General features: G+C 56.4%; 1 protein-coding gene across 4 annotated transcripts in view; it reads right to left on the bottom strand.

Moving 5' to 3' along the window:
• The window catches only part of LOC144945833 (neogenin-like), a 99,641-nt gene that overhangs the window by 25,899 nt on the left and 55,965 nt on the right, over nucleotides 1–17,777 (bottom strand). For all 4 annotated transcript variants that reach the window (XM_078874383.1, XM_078874386.1, XM_078874385.1 and 1 more), the window contains exons 8-11: nucleotides 6,818–6,995; nucleotides 6,315–6,469; nucleotides 2,597–2,751; nucleotides 286–424 (exon numbers count right to left, since the gene is read on the bottom strand). In XM_078874383.1, coding sequence (XP_078730509.1) covers nucleotides 286–424; nucleotides 2,597–2,751; nucleotides 6,315–6,469; nucleotides 6,818–6,995 — 627 coding nt within the window. The remainder of the gene's footprint in view (nucleotides 1–285; nucleotides 425–2,596; nucleotides 2,752–6,314; nucleotides 6,470–6,817; nucleotides 6,996–17,777) is intronic.

Raw genomic sequence — 17,777 nt, 5'->3', positions numbered from 1 at the left:
CCGCTCGCTAACAGCGACTGTCCCAAGAGTTTACGGGGATAGACGTGGGACCCCCTCTCCTTGCCAGCGAGCGAACGGAGCTCAGCACCGGACTGGCTCCACATCAGACTGCGCGCGTGCGTACGTGCGTGTTTGTCCGCGCGTACGTCTGCGCTCGTATGCTCGTACCGGAGTGGTGCTGTCCTATGCCGGCCTTCATAGGTGCTCGCTAACAGCACTTACCCCAATAGTCTGTTAAAGGCTACACGGGGGGATCTTTGTTCTTGTGCGTGTGCGCGTGCGTACCATCCGACAGCGTGCGCGCCGTCACGTCTTCGGACGAGAGGCCCGGGCCGTGCCGGTTGAAGGCCACGACGCGGAAGCTGTACTCGGTGAACCTCTTGAGACCGTGGGCGACGAACGAGAGGCCCTCCACGTCCACCTCCTGGGGCGCGTGCGCACGGGGGGCACGAGGGGCGAGCGTTTAGCGGAGACCCAGTCGGTGACGTTTTAAGGTGAAGACAAACACACCGTCACTTACGGCTCTTTGTCCATGGACGAAAGACCACCTCGCACGCAATCTCACGCTTGCTCGACCGCGTTTCACCACCACGTCGTTTGGCGCGATATGTTTTATTTTAGCAGGCTAAGGGCCCACTGAGCTAACAAATGTAGCTCTTTTTTCAGAAGCGATCTTGCCACAAATGATGGCTCAACGAAGCGGCTTATCATCGCGTGGAAATTTACAGCAAGCCAAATATGCTCCAAACGTACGTTTCTTAATGTGGAGTGGAAGAGCCGAAGAACCCCGGATAAATATCCAAGCGACCACGGGAAGAACGTGCAGATTACAAATATAAAGGCGTCGGAATCTAACCAACGACCTCCTGCATAACAGGCGAGGTAGTTAACATCTCCTAGCCACCGTGGCGCCCTCTGCCGATTACTCGTGCTCCTATACACATGGCGGCCGCCGTTTGGGGTTGTGTTACGTGACCTCCTGTTGGCCAGCCTTCCTAAAGGTGCACCTAACCTGGCACAGGAGCTGTGGCGACATCGCCGCCACCTGGTGGCGTACGCCCCTTGTTGTTGTGGACGTGCGTGTGTGTGTGTGTGTGCGTGTGTGCGTGTGTGTGTGCGTGTGTGCGTGTGTGCGTGTGTGCGTGTGTGTGCGTGTGTGTGTGTGTGCGTGTGTGTGCGTGTGTGTGTGTGCGTGTGTGTGTGTGTGTGCGTGTGTGCGTGTGTGTGTGTGCGTGTGTGTGTGTGCCATCCCCTTTGCCTGCAAAGATAATTAATTAACGATCCATTATCGTCCACGGGAGAGGAGCGGTGGGGGTTGAATGGAAACAGCCACTCATCAATCGTAATTCACACTTAACAAATTACTATTTTCAATTTCAAAACTTGTTACGTTCACATTACTGTCCACTTTATTATCCTCGTATTGATGGGGTCTTCCCCGTATTCTTCATGCTCAATAGTCTGGCTCATCAGGGTAACTCACTTATCCATTAGCCTGACGGGAGGAAAACATCCATCAATATCCCGTAAATCAATTTACTCCGTACCTTGTTTTTACCAATTATTATGAAATCATATTATGGAAGGCTATCTAATCACAGAAGCCTACATTTGTACATCAAATTTTAATGATATTAATAAAGACAATTTTGACATGATTAAGCTGCGCATACACTAGAAAATAACAACATTACTTTTGTGGAAATCCACAAACACGACTTAAGAGCGGTTACGTTATTATGCCGAGTTTAAATGCAGGGGGTGGGGTGAGGGATAGTGTTTAAAAACAGGAGCGTGAAACCAAATATAAAACGTTTACCGGAGATGCCCGGCAGACTGAAACACCGACGATCAAAAACCATCCGGAGAGAGCTTTTTGATAACAAAGGTAGCCTGAGGCTACGAGCAGTGCGTTTAGCTCACGGCAAGTGGAGACGACCACTTTGCTCACGAAGGCATCTCAACAGCTGGCGCCACGTCAACACCGCAGGTACGACGAGGACCAGCCTGCACGCCAGGGTGCCGCTATCCCCCCCTACCCAGACTCCGTGGTCGGGCGAGCGCGTGTGGCACAAGAATTCGCTACGCGCGTTCAACTTGCAATCCTGCCGAGACCGGAGGACACCCGCAGGTTGGCAACGACGATCTCGACGGGCTCAGTGTCGTACGAAAACCCTTTCCCGTTCTGAGACGTCTGCAAGATGCGGGGTGGGTGTCCCGTTCACCGCTGAATCTCGGAACGCGCGAGCGGTCCAGCGTTAATTTTAATTAGAGAGGCGTAGCGCCGCTGTTTTTAAAGACATCGTATTCACCGCAGAGAACCGTAGCAACACGACCACACTCTATGATAGCAGGTGCCAAACTGTGCCACACATCCTCCCGCATGGCCTTGCGGGAGCCTCAGTACGTCTTCCGACCTGAAGACGAACCGACAAAGTTATTTGACTTCAGTTTTTCTTCCGATTCCGTTCCATTGACCGTATACGCGTACACGGTGAACGAAAACAGACGATCGCCACGCGGAGCGAAGCGCCGTTGGTGCGCCCGCTTTGGGGCCGCTGAGGCTGCGGCCTGGCGGTGAGGTCGTGACCCCGACCTGCTCGCCGGTGGGGCCCTTGCCACGCTCCACGTGGAGGAGGCGGTAGTTGAGGATGGGCCCGTTGCCCGAGAGCGGCGGCTGCCAGAACACGGACACCGACGTGGGAGACAGCGCCGTCGCCTGCAGGCCCACGGGGGGGCCCGGCACTTGCACTGAGAACCAAGGAAGCGGGGGGGGGGGGGGGGGGGGCACACCGTGAGATCTCCGCACCGTGCCTGACAATCGCAACCGTGCAAGGCTCGCAGCCGTCCCGACTCTACCACTCACAACCATCAGAACACTCGCAACTACTCCTCGAGATGTCAATCAGTCCGTCCACGTTACTTGACCCCCACCGCATCGTTCCACCCAGCAGTAAAACACGGGGTAAGCGCCACGGTTAGACGTGTGGACAGGTCACGTGCGACGGGGTACAGTGTGCTCGTTCGCACCTCCTCCTACACATCTGGTCCGTGCAGACGAGCAGGGGAAGTGCCCGCGAGAGGCGTTCACCACGACTCCCTCGAGTGGAGGCCCTTCTGCCGGCAGCGGTGGGGCCGAGCGAGCAACTACTGGGGCCGCCGCCTTTGCGCCCCTTTCACCTTTACGACGACGCCGACGCAGCGGGCCCTCCGAGGGCCCCAGGTTCCACCCGAGCCCACACCCGGGGCTATGCACTTTCAAATCTAGATGGAAAACTCATTTTTTTAGGACTGCTTTTAGTGTTTAGTTTGTGGTCCATTCCCCACGCCTCCGATTAGCACGGTTGGCGACGTAGAGTGTGAAAGAAGTTCAACGTACGTACGTACACGCATTAAACCTTACCACTACTCCCCGAACAGGGCAGCCTTGCAACCCCCATGCTGTGCCGTGGTAGACGGGCACACATCCCGACAGCGGTTATTGGCCCCATAAATACTCCCCCGCGCCTAACGACGAGTCGGCAGCGAGCCCGCCGAGGACTCGTTCCCTCCGGGCAGTGGAAGACCCCGTGGTCACCTTTCGCGGTTTAGTTTGCAGGTACGTCCCATTTGGGATTTGGGTTTTCGACGCCGGGGTACGTAATTGGCGCCTATTCTGTCCGTGAATTGATGTCGCAGGGTCTGTTCATTTTGCGATTTAAAGCAGATGACACGTTTGTTGTCGATTATGTACGAACTTTAACCCGGTTCTCTCCTCGACTTAACCGCAAATTAATTTGCAACAAAATAATTATAAAATAACAGACCGAACCGGGAAAGGGTCTGTGACATCACCAAAGTAAAATAATTACGAAAAAATTTATTCATGGTTTCCTTTTGAATATGTATCTCAGCAGCAAAACTCTGGGCTGGTTTCAACTTCTTTGAGTCTCATCGGCAGGTTTGCTGGTAACAATCGCTGCTGGATCGCTCAAACTACGGCACTTGGGGCAGAGTGCCGATCCACGTTGCTAATTATCAGACGAGGGTTCTGACAGCTTAGCGCTGCACCTCTTCAGTTCACTCAGACGAGCTTCTGCGGCCGTCTGGAACGCTCTGCTTTCCGATATTAGGAAGTCACTGGGAGCGATGCACTTTCAAATAATGATCTAGATTGACAAACTCATTGCTTTAGAATTGCTTATTGTGCTTAGTTTGTTGTCCTTCCTTCGCGTGGTTGGCTACGCACGATGCACACATACACACAACTCCACATGCCTCGCTTCGGAATCGCTTTACGTGCCTTCGTAGCGTGCGAATGTATTGTAACGTGATATCATTTTAAACTCAGGCAAATGTCCCCTGGTTTCATAATGCATCAGCCGACGTTTTTAATATATTACTCCACCGGCAGTTGCTCCTGAGGCCAAATTGGAACAGCATGCAGCCCAGGAGCATTGAAACAGATTCGGGTGACTCTCGCCCACTTTTAAATGGGAGGCAAATGCGAGAGAACATTAAACATCACCCGGTCGGGCTTTAATCAACCCGCCTCAGCTGGCATCTGCGTTAGAATGAAGCACGATTTGATGGACGCACCGTGGACGGTTAATGAAACCGGCTTAACAGCCCGTAACACAATCATGGGCCGCGCAACGCTGACCAATTCCCGGGAAGGGATCACCGCTAAGTACCGTCTCGGGGGGTTTTTAACGGAGCTTGCGTGGAAACACCACATGTGTATTAAATATTCTCCCCTGCCACATTCACGGGTCGGTTGTTTGTCATTTTTCTGGTATAATTTTTTTTTTTACAACCCTCTGTCGTACTGGCACAAAGGGCTCCGAGATTACGCAAAGGGCAACTGAGACACGTTTGACTGTCCCCCCCCACCCAGCCAACACGAAACACGATGTTCAACAGATCGCGATCCCGCACACGGCGTCTCTTCAGTGCCGGCCCCACGGCCGCACGCACGAAGACACGACGGCAAGGCAGCCGCCGGCTCACGTGGCCGGTGGGGTGTGCCTGCGGGGGGGAGCAGTGGCGAGATGTTAACTACCTCGCCTGGTATGCAGGAAGTCGTGGGTTCGATCCCGACCCTGCCGCCTGTTGTATATTTGGAGTTTGCAAGTTCTCTGGTATTTCCCTCCGCAACATAGAAAACATGCGTTCAGAGTATATGGCTGCTATAAATTTCCATTTCATAAACCACTTCGTTCAGCCATCATTGGTGATGGCCAAGCTGCTTCTGAAACAGAGCTACGTAGCTCAGTGGGCCTTACCTGGTCAAATAAAAATAGTAACTTTTTTTTTAAGTGACCCAGTGGGCTGCGTGGATACATTAAGTGCACCGTTTACGCTGGGAGACGCGTGAGACGCATAATGGGCTAAACAAGCACAGCTGTAAAATCTCCGCGCGACAGCCGTGCACAAACGCTACGTCGTTCCCGCGCGAGAGAGTTTTACACTCAGGAAAAGCAAAGTTTTTGCGGTAACTCATGACGCAACGTCGGCGTGGCTGCCAATGGCTCCGAGCCTCACGGCGGCGAAGCGTCCGCCGTGCGCACACGTCGCTTTGCGCCCACAGTCGATGAAAAAGGTCTCTACATGTTGTGGCTTTGCTCTCCAACACACCGGTGTGCTGTACTGGCAACGAATTGGCCACGTTCTGTTTACGTGACAAACCTTACTAGTTGGCCGTGTCGGGTGGTGGCGGGTTTAACGACACATTTATATATTTAAGCGGTCTAACCCAAGAAAAAACTGTATTATGGAAGGAAGTCTGACTTCTTCAAAGCACGCCTGGGCCCCAGCGAGTCGCACCCCACCCCCCTTGCCCCGTGAGTCACTGCAGGGACTTCGCCCTCGGGGCCGCAGCACGACTACGGGGAGGTCAAAGGCCGTACAGAATTTACAGGCTTTGTGTAAAGCAACACCGGCCTTCTCCACTCTCCGGGAACCTAACGGGGCATTTAAATACCCAGGCATGTACAGTACGTTGAACTTCTTTCGCACCGTACGTAGACAACCATGCTAATCGAAGGTGCGGGGGGGGGGGGGGGGGGACAACAAACTGTGTTTTTTATTTTTTAACAAAACATTTCTAAAAATCTTTTCCGATTAAGTAAAAAAGTCAGTGTTTCTCGCCGTTCAAAACGAGCACTCATCTCCGCCGGCGGCCGCGAGAGACAGCGGAGGCAACTGCGCGATTCTCAAGGCTGCCGGATGTAACAGGTGCTGTTAGCGAGCACCCGTCCAGTGGGACACACAACACAAACACGGCGAGCATTCGGGCCCAGGGCAGCCTTTCCCTTCTCTCATCACCGTCTCACCTTCCGGCTGGGTAGAGATTTTGAGCGGCGCGGAGCTCTCGCCCAGCCCATGCCTGTTGTAGGCCACCACCCGGAAGGCGTACGTGGTCTCGGGTCGGAGGTCAGAAATGGTGATCTGAAGGTCGCCCGTTTTGCTGGTGTTCACGACGCGCTCCCTGCAGCCGCACGCACAAACGGCCGTGAGTCGCCCGTCCGTAGCCTGGGTCCTCATTGTCACCCGTCAGACCAATCGCGAGGGGGAACCTCACAACTTGCGTTCAGCGCTCACACGGACAGAGGAGAACAAGGACTCAAAAAGGGTGCGACGCGTGACAGCAGCAGGACAAACAAGGGGAGAGCTCGCAGGAGGAGTGCGTGAATCATCATGCGATAGTCGGCAAAGCCACGCGGGCTCTCAGAACGCAAACCCCCGGGCTCGTCGAGATCCGTGCCACATCGCCGGTTCTGCGCGAGCGTGTAATTGCGAATGCGCGCGATCGTACGCTCCACAAAACGTCGCGCACCTGCTGGCGCCGTCGCGCGAGTGGAAGATGGCGTAGGCCGTGACGTCGCCACGCGGCTCGGCCGGCGCGCGCCACACGAGGCGCACGAAGCGCGTCGACACCACGGCCGCCACGAGGTCGCGCGGGGCCGACGGCACCGGGGTCGCCCCTCCGGAACCGCCACCGGTCCGAGCTCCAGCTGAACAACGCGATGGCGGGGGAAGGGGGGGGGGTGAGAGGGGGGGGGGGGGAGCACCATGGTCACAGGGTGGAGCAGCAGAGGAGCTGCTGCTGTTGCCGTTGAATGGCGGCGATAGCAAAGTCTCTCATGCGACCGAGACGTCGGCGGGCGACGGAAACTCGCTCGAAGACAAAACCGAAACCACCTCTCGTGCATTTGTACATCGTTGTCGACACAGTTGTGTTGTTTGATATTCTTTCATAAACGGTTAATTTCAGCGAAGGGAGAAATTAAGACGCAGATGCCACATGTTTGTGAAACATCACTTAAAGGTGCGTTGTTAATAAGTAGTCGAGAGAGCGGCTCTGTTCGCTCCGCCAGTAACAACTGTGGAAGCGTTACGCTGCCGGGGCGTGATAAGATCGACACGGCGAAAGATCAGACGGAATCTCTACGCAGAACGGCAGCGACGCCACGTGTGTACACCGCTCGTTAACAAGCAGGGAAAACGTCGGCAGGCGTTTGGCGGAGTGACCGTTTTACTGACTGCCATTCGTTTCTCTTCACGCGCTTATGAAGACCCGCGGCAACTTGTTACTTCTGACGCTCGCGACGCGGCGCTGGACTCGAGTGCAGCGGCGGTCAGCGCACAGCGCGCGCCATCCCAGAGACCGCGGCGATCGTGGAAACGCTGGGACTAACGCGGTAATCCCGCATGTAACCCAAGCCACGCGGGCACGGCCGAGCGCCCGTCCGTGCGGTATCATCACGGCGTGACAAGCAAGGGAGGCGCTCGGTGCTGCCTCCCCACCACTTCAACCCACGCACCCTCGCCCAATCGCTCACTCACTCACCGGCTCACCGAATGTCCCACTCACTCGCTCTCCCATTCAACCACCCACCGAACCTCACCCGCTCGCTCGCCCGCTCTCACGCTTCCAGCGGCATGGCTCGCTGGCTGTGGGCACACCTGTGAGGCGCGCCCGTGCCTGCTGCTCGCTACCGCATCACCGCACTCACGCGGGCACCGTCAGTTCCCCCGTCAATCCCACCCTGCAATTACGCATTCCTCCTGTGATTGTTTTTGCCGACTCTATCCCCCTTAAGGCTCATAGTTCTTGTCACAAACACAAACCGCGGCAGTGTGCGCGCACCCACGCACAAAGGAAATATAGCTGCACATCGTTGCATTTATAAAGCGGCATTGCTTTCACGCTGCAAGATGAAGTGCATTCCGAGCTGAAGTAAAGTAAAACCGGTGCCAGATCTGGAATGGCGCCACAAACACAGCGCTTGCTTTGCTGGATGTGCGTCGGGATACAAGAGACGAGAATCAGAATCAGAATTTGTATTTATCCTGCAGAAATCCGATGAGCTACGCAATTCAGAACCCATTCTCAAAAGAGAATAGAATTTGGATCCTGGGCGCGGTATAAACATGGAATCATGGGGTGGGGGGGGGGGGGCGGCCTGCGTGGAGCCCACCATGGAATTCAGGGAGGGTCCCTGGGGCCTGTGAGGACCAGTACTGCCATTGTAACGTCTGGCCGATGGCTATGTAAAACGGTTAATATCGGCCAAATTACTTAACTGGAATCAATCTGGGTACCAGCTGGCCAGGATCGATTGAAGTGGCTCCCGAAATACATGCTCGAGGCCTCGTACGCGGAACTGGCCAAATCCGATCTCGATTCCGGCGTCGTGATTCGGGCAAGAAGATCGGGCTCCGATGGGCACCGGACGGCCTAGCGGAGGCCCGCTGGCTCTCGCTGGCTCTCGCTGGCTCTCGCTGGCTCCCACTGGCTCTCGCCGGATCACGCCGGATCACGTCAACCATGCGCGGCAGAGATGCATGAGGCTGCTCCGAGGATTTCCGCGAGCGCCGCGCGATGTTCCTGTACCCCCCGGCAACATCCCCATAACAACGAGCTCAACGGCGCCGCTCGGGGTTAAAACTACTCCCAAATTAGGAAACGGAGCAGATCCGTTACCGCGAGCGACGGGAGGACCCGTTACCGCGAGCAACGGGAGGACCCGTTACCGCGAGCGACGGGAGGACCCGTCACCGCGAGCAACGGGAGGACCCGTCACCGCGGGCGACGGGAGGACCCGTTACCGCGGGCGACGGGGGGACCCGCACGTCGCTCGCCACACTTTTGCGCACGAAGGTGGCAACACTGCACGGAGTTCACACATTCGCCAATTAAAGGGGGCACGGGGTTGATGCGGCTCTGGGCTGACAGATGGGACGGCGAGTGTGAGGGGGAGAGGGGGGGGGGCGGTCAGGCGAGCCTGTGAGGAGGCTGCGCTATTATAGGTTTTATGCCCCTTTAAATTGAACCGAGCTCTTCCCAGCTGAGCCGGACGCCACCCTTCCCACCCCCCGCCACCCCCCCCACCCCCCTTATGCATGGCACCCTTGTGGATAGCAGCCTGATTGCTCTGAACTTGCACACAGGGCGCTCTTTATGCTAAATGGCAGGCAGCCGGGGCAGCAGCTGCTTTGCGTTACATGCAAGAGGTGTATTGTTGAAACCACATAAAGACACAAACAAGCAGGTTTTTTTTGGGAGCGTGGGTGGGGCTACGGTGTTTCGGTTCACCTTCGTAAACCACGAGCGGCACAATTACAGCCATCGCGCCGCTGTGAACAAACACCGCAGTGTTTGCTTCAAACACGCCTGACAACAAGCCGTGGCCATGGCGACCAACAAAAAAGCCGTGTGCACGTGGGTAATATCACTGCAGTCATAACGCGACGCGTTCAGAGAGCCTCGATGAATCACCGGGACTCATGCTCGGGAAGAGGTCTCCCCGAGGCGTTTGCGAGGCGAGGAGGGAATAATCGCGGTGGCCCCCGGCGCAAGCGAAAGGAGAAGTAACGGGCCTCTCAGGCTCCGGGCTTCGCTCTCGCGGCCCTGGCAGACGTGGCACTCCGCCCATGCTGGGGGTGGGGGTGGGGGGTGGGGGGTGGGGGGCGTCTCGTGCACCGCGCCTCTCGCCAGCGGTCACCGCTCGTGTACCGCATCGGACCGCTCCAACAGCTCCACGTTGCGTGTTGAACTTCTTTCGCACCGTACGTAGCCAACCGTGCTAATCAGAGGTGTGGGAGGGGGCAAACTAAGTACAAGAAGCAGCTCTTAAGAAATGAGTTTTCAACCTCGATTCAAAAATAGTGAATCGGAAAAGAAGAGCGTTCCAGACGACCGCAAAAGCGCATCTGACAGCGTGCGATGCGGTGCCCGTCTTTGTTCGATGGCGAGCAGCCGAAAGCCGCTGCTGCTGCTGCGAGGATGACCACCGGAGTTGGTGCGATGGTTTACGCTCCTGGACGAGACCAGCGAGGCATTTCGGTTCATTTGTGGCATGCACTTTGTGTGCACATAGCCACGGTGGCCGTTGTGCATTCTGGGTCTCGTTCCTCTAACGCACGAGGCCCCCCTACGCCTGCAGCATCCCGTGCCTCCCGAGAGCACCGCGTTACCACGCCGCCCACCCATCGGGCAGAAGCGGGCAACGCATCGTGACCCAAGTGAGATGATAATGGAGGCACGGTAACGAGAGGGGGGCGGTGAGACGGTGCCGAGGGCTGCGCGCCGAGCGCCCCTCGTGCGAGACGCTCGGGAGCGTTTGTGGCCGTGTTCGGATCTCTGCCGCCTCTCGCAGCGGCGGCGGTAGAGGTGGTAGCGGCAGCTGCCCACCGCGGGCACCCAATTTGTAATGCTCCCTGTAGGCCGGTGCTTCTTAACCTGGGGGTGCACGCCGTACCACCTGGGGGTGAGAGATGCCCTTTCTGGGGGTGCGAGACGTGGCCGTATATTTTTAGAAGGTAAATATCATCTAAACACAAATTAAGCACGGGCACGTAAGTACAGCTACTTTGTTTAATTTTTAACGATTGGGAATCAAAGGGGTGCAAGGCTGCAGTAAAGGTTAAGAACCACTGCTGTAGACTCGTCATTAATTCGCCCAGGGAGGTGAATTGAGCCATCAAGGCCGGTTAAAAGTAAGTCACCCGCCTCTGTGAGCGGTCTGGACACAGATGGGAAATCAGGCAATTGGATCAAAGGCGCAGCAGCATCCGCAGCACCTACACTGCTCATCCTGTTTTACAGAGTCAGCCGGAGGAGTTGCCCAATGCACAGCACCTCTGATTAGCACAGTCGTCTACGTACGGTGCGATAGAAGTTCAACATACATACGCACGAGCACAACCTGTGAATTACACTCCGATCCTACGAAGATAAAAAAGACTTGGCAAACTCAAAAAATCGGGGCCCTGTCAAATCGCCGAGTGCGCCTCCCGCATCACGTAGGGCTGACCGCTGCTATTATTTGAGCTGACAATGAAATGAAATGAACTTTCAGCAGCGGCAGTAACAGCAGCCACACACGTGTCTGCGCTCTGTGGATGTGTAGAACATTCTAGAACATTCTACACATCCACAGAGCAGAAAAATTATGAAACGTCCACTCCGGTCCACTCAAGCACCAAGTCGCATCTTGAGTCGGCAAGGGACCGCTAACACAATGGAGCAACGCGCATTGCCTTTTTTTTTACGTGCAGATGCGATTTGCTCAAATATAATCCTTCACCACCGACACTGGCACCGTCGCGAAGGCCGCAACCACCGTCGCCGACGCCGTCGCGCTCGTCAACCGCGGAGTCGCGCCGCGTTTTCGGCGGGGGAGCGGCAACGGCGGCCACCCCCTGCCCACCCCCCGGGCCATCGCGACCGCCAGGCCGCCCCGAGCGCGAGCCGAGATCGCCGGAGCCAAGACGGCAGCCTGGCAGATGGCTCCACGGGAGCCGAGTGGGGTCCCTCGTGCGAGACCTCCCCGCCACGACCCCCGGGCCAGCTGCCCCACCGCCACCTGCCCCCCCCCCCGATCCCGAGCGCACGCCGCCCCCTATCCCCCGTGCGGCCCCTCGGCCACGCGTGCCCTCCTCCTCCCCCCACCCCTCCCTCCCCCCCCGCTTCTGCATCGCTCTTAATTAAGACGCGTCGAAACCCACACTGGGCCCTCCTCGCTGGGAGGCCGATGGAGGGGTCATCGGTGAGCGGAGCGCAGAGCGAGCGGCAGGAGAAGGGACGCGTCTGTGGGAAAAATGAGCGACGGGGGAGGAGGGAGGAAGCCGCGGAAAGAAGTCGGCTCGCGAGCAGAGAAACGTCACAAAGTGACGCCGCCCCGCACCGACAGCTGCCGAGCGCGGCAGGATGACCACAGAAGCCAGGCTGCCACGGTAAAAACAGAAAAACAAGCATGTTAGCATTAGCTCATTTGACACTTCAAGCAGGAGCTCTCCGGTTGGTTCTGGCGGTGATCTTGGAAGACTTGTTCCAAATGTGCTCTTGCTCTGATAAGACTCGGCAATCGCTAAACAGATATGTCCATAGGCCTACGCGGATTTTCCTGGAGGGTATTTGCTGAACTTCACAGTGAAAGGGTCTTCAATTTTCACGCACCAGTCCGAGGTGAAGACTCACAACCGACCCAAAGGCTTCACGAGATGCGAGCAGGTTGACCCTGTGCGTACCATGTGGTTACCACGTGTTACCAAGTTGTCTGTGGGCAGCTGGCAGTGACACCGACTGCAAGAGCGAGTCACGGTCGCGGGGCCGCGCTCTGAGCGTGGGGCTCTAGGCGGTCTCTCTCTCTCGAGATCCGCCGCCCCGCTGCCACTCGCTAGCGGTGCTTGGGGGGGGGGGGGGGGGCGACGGCGCGGAACAGAATGCAGATCATGACAACGGTCGAGTGCCGAGGTAAACCCAACGGTGACCACCAGATGCACGATCTGTCCCGTTCTGTCCGCTTCTTCCTTCACGCGTCCACCCATGCACGCACGTCGCCCGATCGCTCGCTACGAGATCCAAGCCTCTCGCAGAGAGCGAGTCCCCCTCCCTCGCCAACGCCGCTTCCAGCTCGATAGATCCCTGGCGGAATAAGACACGGCGAGCGGCCGTCTGAAAGGCGACAAAAGTCTTCGTCGCGTGCTGCGGCAAGGGTATCGCTGCACCGACGATGCCTCGTAAGGGCGAGGGTGGTTCAAGGTAGTCACCTCCCGGTATTTTCACTACGTTTAAAAAGCGCCACGCTCCCTCTCACACCCCCCTGCCCCGGGCCGATAACCCACCTGCTCCCATTTTCAAAGCTGCCCCCGTGACCCAGAGTCATTTGTTTTGAATTTGGAGAAATTACCGTGTTCTCTCTGTGCTGTTCAAAGCATGTTAAATGTCACTAAATGCATTTAAGCACCATTCCATTCGTTTTTCTCTCTCACAAGTTTATTCCGCTTGCGCTCTCGGTGCAAAGTCACGACGTGAAGATATTTACGTCACAGAACTCTCGCCAGCGAGCGGTGCACTCCCCCACCTCCCCACCCCGTGTCAGATAATGTACCCAGCATGACGATGCCATCGGCACCATTCGGGCGGCCACTTCGACAAATCCGCACGGGAAGAAGCACACCTTCTAGACGCCCTGCAAAGAGTGTGTGCCACCGCACGGTCATCTTTTGGTCTAATTTATCGAGAGTTGACACGTGGAATTGCGAGGAAGCCGGTTTTTAATTGTGGAGGTTTTTTTTTGTTTCATTGTCTGCGGTCATTGGCGATGAGGGCCGACCCCACCGCCCCTCGCTGCACACGAGAAGCCCAGGTGACTCACGGGGAGGGGGGGTTCCTGGATTCAATCTCACGATCTCAGCAGCGCCGTCTCAGCGCTATGATATCCGCTCGCCGAGCCAACAGGCCACCCCCACCGTGCACGTATAACGCGATAGAGTGCCATGATGATACGTAACATGAGGTTTTGTTACGTTCCATAGGATCCGAAGAATATTCCGGTGAAAGAATCACATTAAAAGGAGCACAACATTGAAAAAGTTAGAGCGATTTTAAATGAACTGTGGTCATTCTCCTGTATTCGCTACTCCCTCTTCTTCACTGTCGCCGCAGTGCCGAGATGTTGACTACCTCACCTGGTATGCAGGAGGTCATGGGTTCGATCCCGACCCTGATGCCTACTGTATATTTGGAGTTTGCGTGTCTCTCTCTTTCTCTCTCCGTGGTCGTGTGGATTCTTCTCCGGGTCCTCCGGTTTTCCCTCCACATTTAGAAACAAGCGTTTAGAGTATTTGGTTGCTATAAATATCCACATGATGAGCCACTTCGTTGCGCTGTCATTTGTGGCCAGGTCACTTCTGAAAAAAAGCTAAAAATCTCAGTGGGCCTTACCTGGTAAAATATTTTTATAGTATTATTATAGCTTCCAAACTTAATTCCAATCAATGTTTATTTGTTTCACGGAAAAAATCCCGTGTAGCCAGTTACCCAGCTAGTTTTGGGAGGCAAAGGCCCGCAGCAGCCACTAACAGTAGAATTATCGTTGGGGTGGTGAGGAGCCCAGCCAGCAGCCAGCCAGGACACTCGAGTACGATGATGCATCATTATAATCGTTCCCAGGAAGTGGCATGGAATTTCTACTGACGGCTCGAGTCCATCACGGGCAGCGATGACATTCGTCTGCGCTCAAATCTGCGAAGTGAAGTCACAGGCGCGGCGGGCGTGTGTCCCGTTGCGTTTCAACGCGGGGGGGACGGGGAGAGGGGTAGACACAAGGCTGCCCCGCTCGTTGCCCAATGCTGCTGCTGCTGATGCCGTCCTTCGTGCGTTGACTCATCCGCATGTAATCAGTACAACACCCGAGGTCAAATCTATTAAAAGTGAAAGGGCATGCGACGCTGATGCAATGCAATATATGTTGCGTGATGAGACACAGTGGGGTTTTTTTTTCCTCTTTGTGCACCCAATGAGAGACATCTGCGTTTGGTGACGATGTCTTCGGTAGAGAGTCACCACGGGAAGTCACACCACTTCAACCGCCAGGTGGTCGGTCTCAGCCACATCAACGCCGAGGCAGAACTGCCATGCTGCGTGTGCGCGCTGCCAGCGAGAGAGAGCCAACGCCGTCGCGATCACATTGGGCACGGCACGACGTACGACAACGCCTCTTCCTACCGATCGCAACACCACGGCGCCGATCGAAATCTTGTTCGCACGGAATCGTTACAGCCCCTCCAGCACGCGCGTGCGTTACCCGCGAGTGAACCTGGCGGGCCCCTGATCACGATTAGCGCAGCGAGCGGCGCCTTTGTCGTGAGCGGCAGCTGCAGTGGAGATGCTGGGGGCGCGCGCCGACGCCCGGAGCAACCTCGACGCGGCTACGTCGCGTTTGTACGCAATCACAATAATCGCCGCGATGAATTATTCACACCCAGGGAAAGCGGCGCGCCCTTACCCTGCACTTAGCGAGCGTTTGCAGAGACAAGCACCAACATCGGCCAGCCAAATTCACCGCGGGATCTTCCTTCCCGCCGGGGAGTGAGCGGGCACGAAGCGTCCGCCGGCAGAGCATCACCCGCGTTGGCCTTTTTTGTGTCGCCACGTCCCTCCTCCCCCCGCCAGCCCGCCCGCTCCCGCATGGAGCACGCCGAGACCCGCAGGCCTCAAGAGAGGTTAAAGTTTAAACCCCGCGCTGACCCCCGGGGGGTTGAAACCGCTTGCCCAAAAAATTACCGCGCCGGCCCTTCAGCGGGCAGGCGGGCACCAGAGAGCCGCCGAGACCCCTGGTGCCGACGGCCACCTTGCCCCTGCGTTGCTCCGCCGCCGCCCGCCGAACGGGGCAACCGCGGACAAAGCGGGCCTCTCGTATCCGCTAACGAGAGGACCGGCTCCGACACTAGTTAGCAGGAAGACGAGCGACGGCGCACTCAACCACGACGTCCCTCGTCGGAGTGAGCGGGAAAGTGCTGCGCTACGGACGGGGCCCCATTTAGCGGGCCGTCGTTAATTAATGCACCGTAATTCATGTCGCAATTGACGCGCCCGAGCCAGACGATACTCAACGATGAAAACAGCAGTGCCACTCGCTAACCCATAACGCCAAACCATCATCTGCTGCCTGACGCATAATTCACAAGCAGCTTTATAGGCCCTTCGAGTAGCACATTAATAATGGATCAGAACAAAGGGGCCTTTGTTGCATTAGATTATTTGTTGATGCAAAATGCCCCGGCCTTATTACCATTCTGTGCGTGTGCATGTGTGTCACCATGCCAGCGAACCAGTCTTGGGCTTCCCCTAGATCGACTCGGCTTCAATGGATGTATACCCACTACCTAATGTAGTGGGTAAACATTAGCACTTTCTAGAACAAAGGTGGTGAGGTATGTTCCTGGCCAACAGCACATCCCTCACGTGCCGTGCCGGGCTTCACAGGTGCTGCTCGCTAACGGCAAATGCCTCAACAATCTGCATTCGGCTATTCGGATTATCTTTGTCGTCTTCCTTTGTTACTCTGTCAGCACACCACCGTGTCTATTTGCCCAGTCCGAATCCATCGCCGTGCGCAACCGTGCCGTGCGTATGCGTGCCATGCCGTGCGTATGTGTGCACGCCCACGTGCTGTGCGAGTCTACTTACCGGTCTGTTTGTGTGCGACGTGACGTGCGTGCGCGCACGCGCCAGTGGACGCGTGCGCCGTGTGTGTGTTTGTCAACGTGTCCGTGTACGTGCGCGCACTTGTGCCTGTAAACGCGCAGGGGTGCGGTAATCGAGAGACGTGTGCAAGGCACGGCGGCGTGGAGCAGGGAATTGTCAGAATGTTTACGTTTGTCGCCTGCGGCCTCCGCAACGACACTCATGATCATATCGTGGAAAGGGCTTCGAGGCCTTTATGCACGCCTCTGCATTGTGCTGTGTGTCTTTGTTAAGCATCTGTGAGCGTGCGTGTGTGTGCGTGTGTGGAGAGGGAGCGGTGGTGCAGCGGTTAGCGCGACGTGCTACGAACCCGGCGACCTGGGTTCTGATTCCCACTTAACCAGTGACGAATATCTAAACCGGTCCTGGGCCTCCCCCGAGGTCGAATGAGCCTTAAATGAGTAGTACCTGGCGTGATGTGTAACATCAGCACTGGTGGCCCGGCATGGTTTTGGCCACTCGCTCAAAGTGTTCACTAACAGCAAATGCCCCAATAGCGCGTTAGGGGCTACGCGGGGGATCTTTGCCTTTGTACCTATATCTCTCGCATCACCTATCGCCCACCCTCCCTTGGTTCCTGCTGGGCTAATCATCTCATGCATAAAACATCGCCGCCTCGTGGTCCTCCTGAAGCGTTGGGGGCTGCTGGGTGGGGGAGGGGAGCCCAGGAGATTAGCTCCCAGGGGCTGTGGGTGAAAATTGATTTGAGCTTCAAGCTGGACAAACAGTCCCCTATGGTGAGCGTGTAAGGGTCTGTGTGTCTGTGTGTCAGCGTCGTGTGTGTATTGGTGGTGTGGCGGTTAGTGTTACGAACCCGGCCATCCCGGGTTCCATTCCCGCTCACGGTCAACACAAGTGACGATAATCTGAACCGGTCCTGGGCCTCCCCTAGGTCGACTCAGCCCCAAATGATGTGTAAATATCGCCACTGAAGAGACAAAGGCGGCCGGGTGTGGTGTTGACCACACACCCCCTCGTGTGCCGTTCCAAACTTGATAGGTGCTCGCTAACAGCAGTTACCCCGACAGCCTATCACGGCTCCAATGGGGATCTTTGTCTTTGTTTGGCCCTTTGTGCGAGGGTCTGTGGGTGTCTGGGCGCGTGTCTGGGTGTCAGCGTGTCAAGTGTCACGTGCGTGGCTGAGACGGCCTCCGTTTGAGTGTGTTCACGAGTGTGAGGCTCTGTTTCAGAAAGCGGCCTGCCTATCACGAATGACAGCCCAACAAAGTGGTTCATCGTCACGTGGACATTGACATCA

The sequence above is a fragment of the Lampetra fluviatilis genome, chromosome 39 (assembly GCF_964198595.1).
Source record: "Lampetra fluviatilis chromosome 39, kcLamFluv1.1, whole genome shotgun sequence".
Classification (NCBI taxonomy): domain Eukaryota; kingdom Metazoa; phylum Chordata; class Hyperoartia; order Petromyzontiformes; family Petromyzontidae; genus Lampetra; species Lampetra fluviatilis.
Note: the sequence above shows the minus strand (reverse complement) of the source record. Positions and strands in the feature narration are given on the sequence as shown.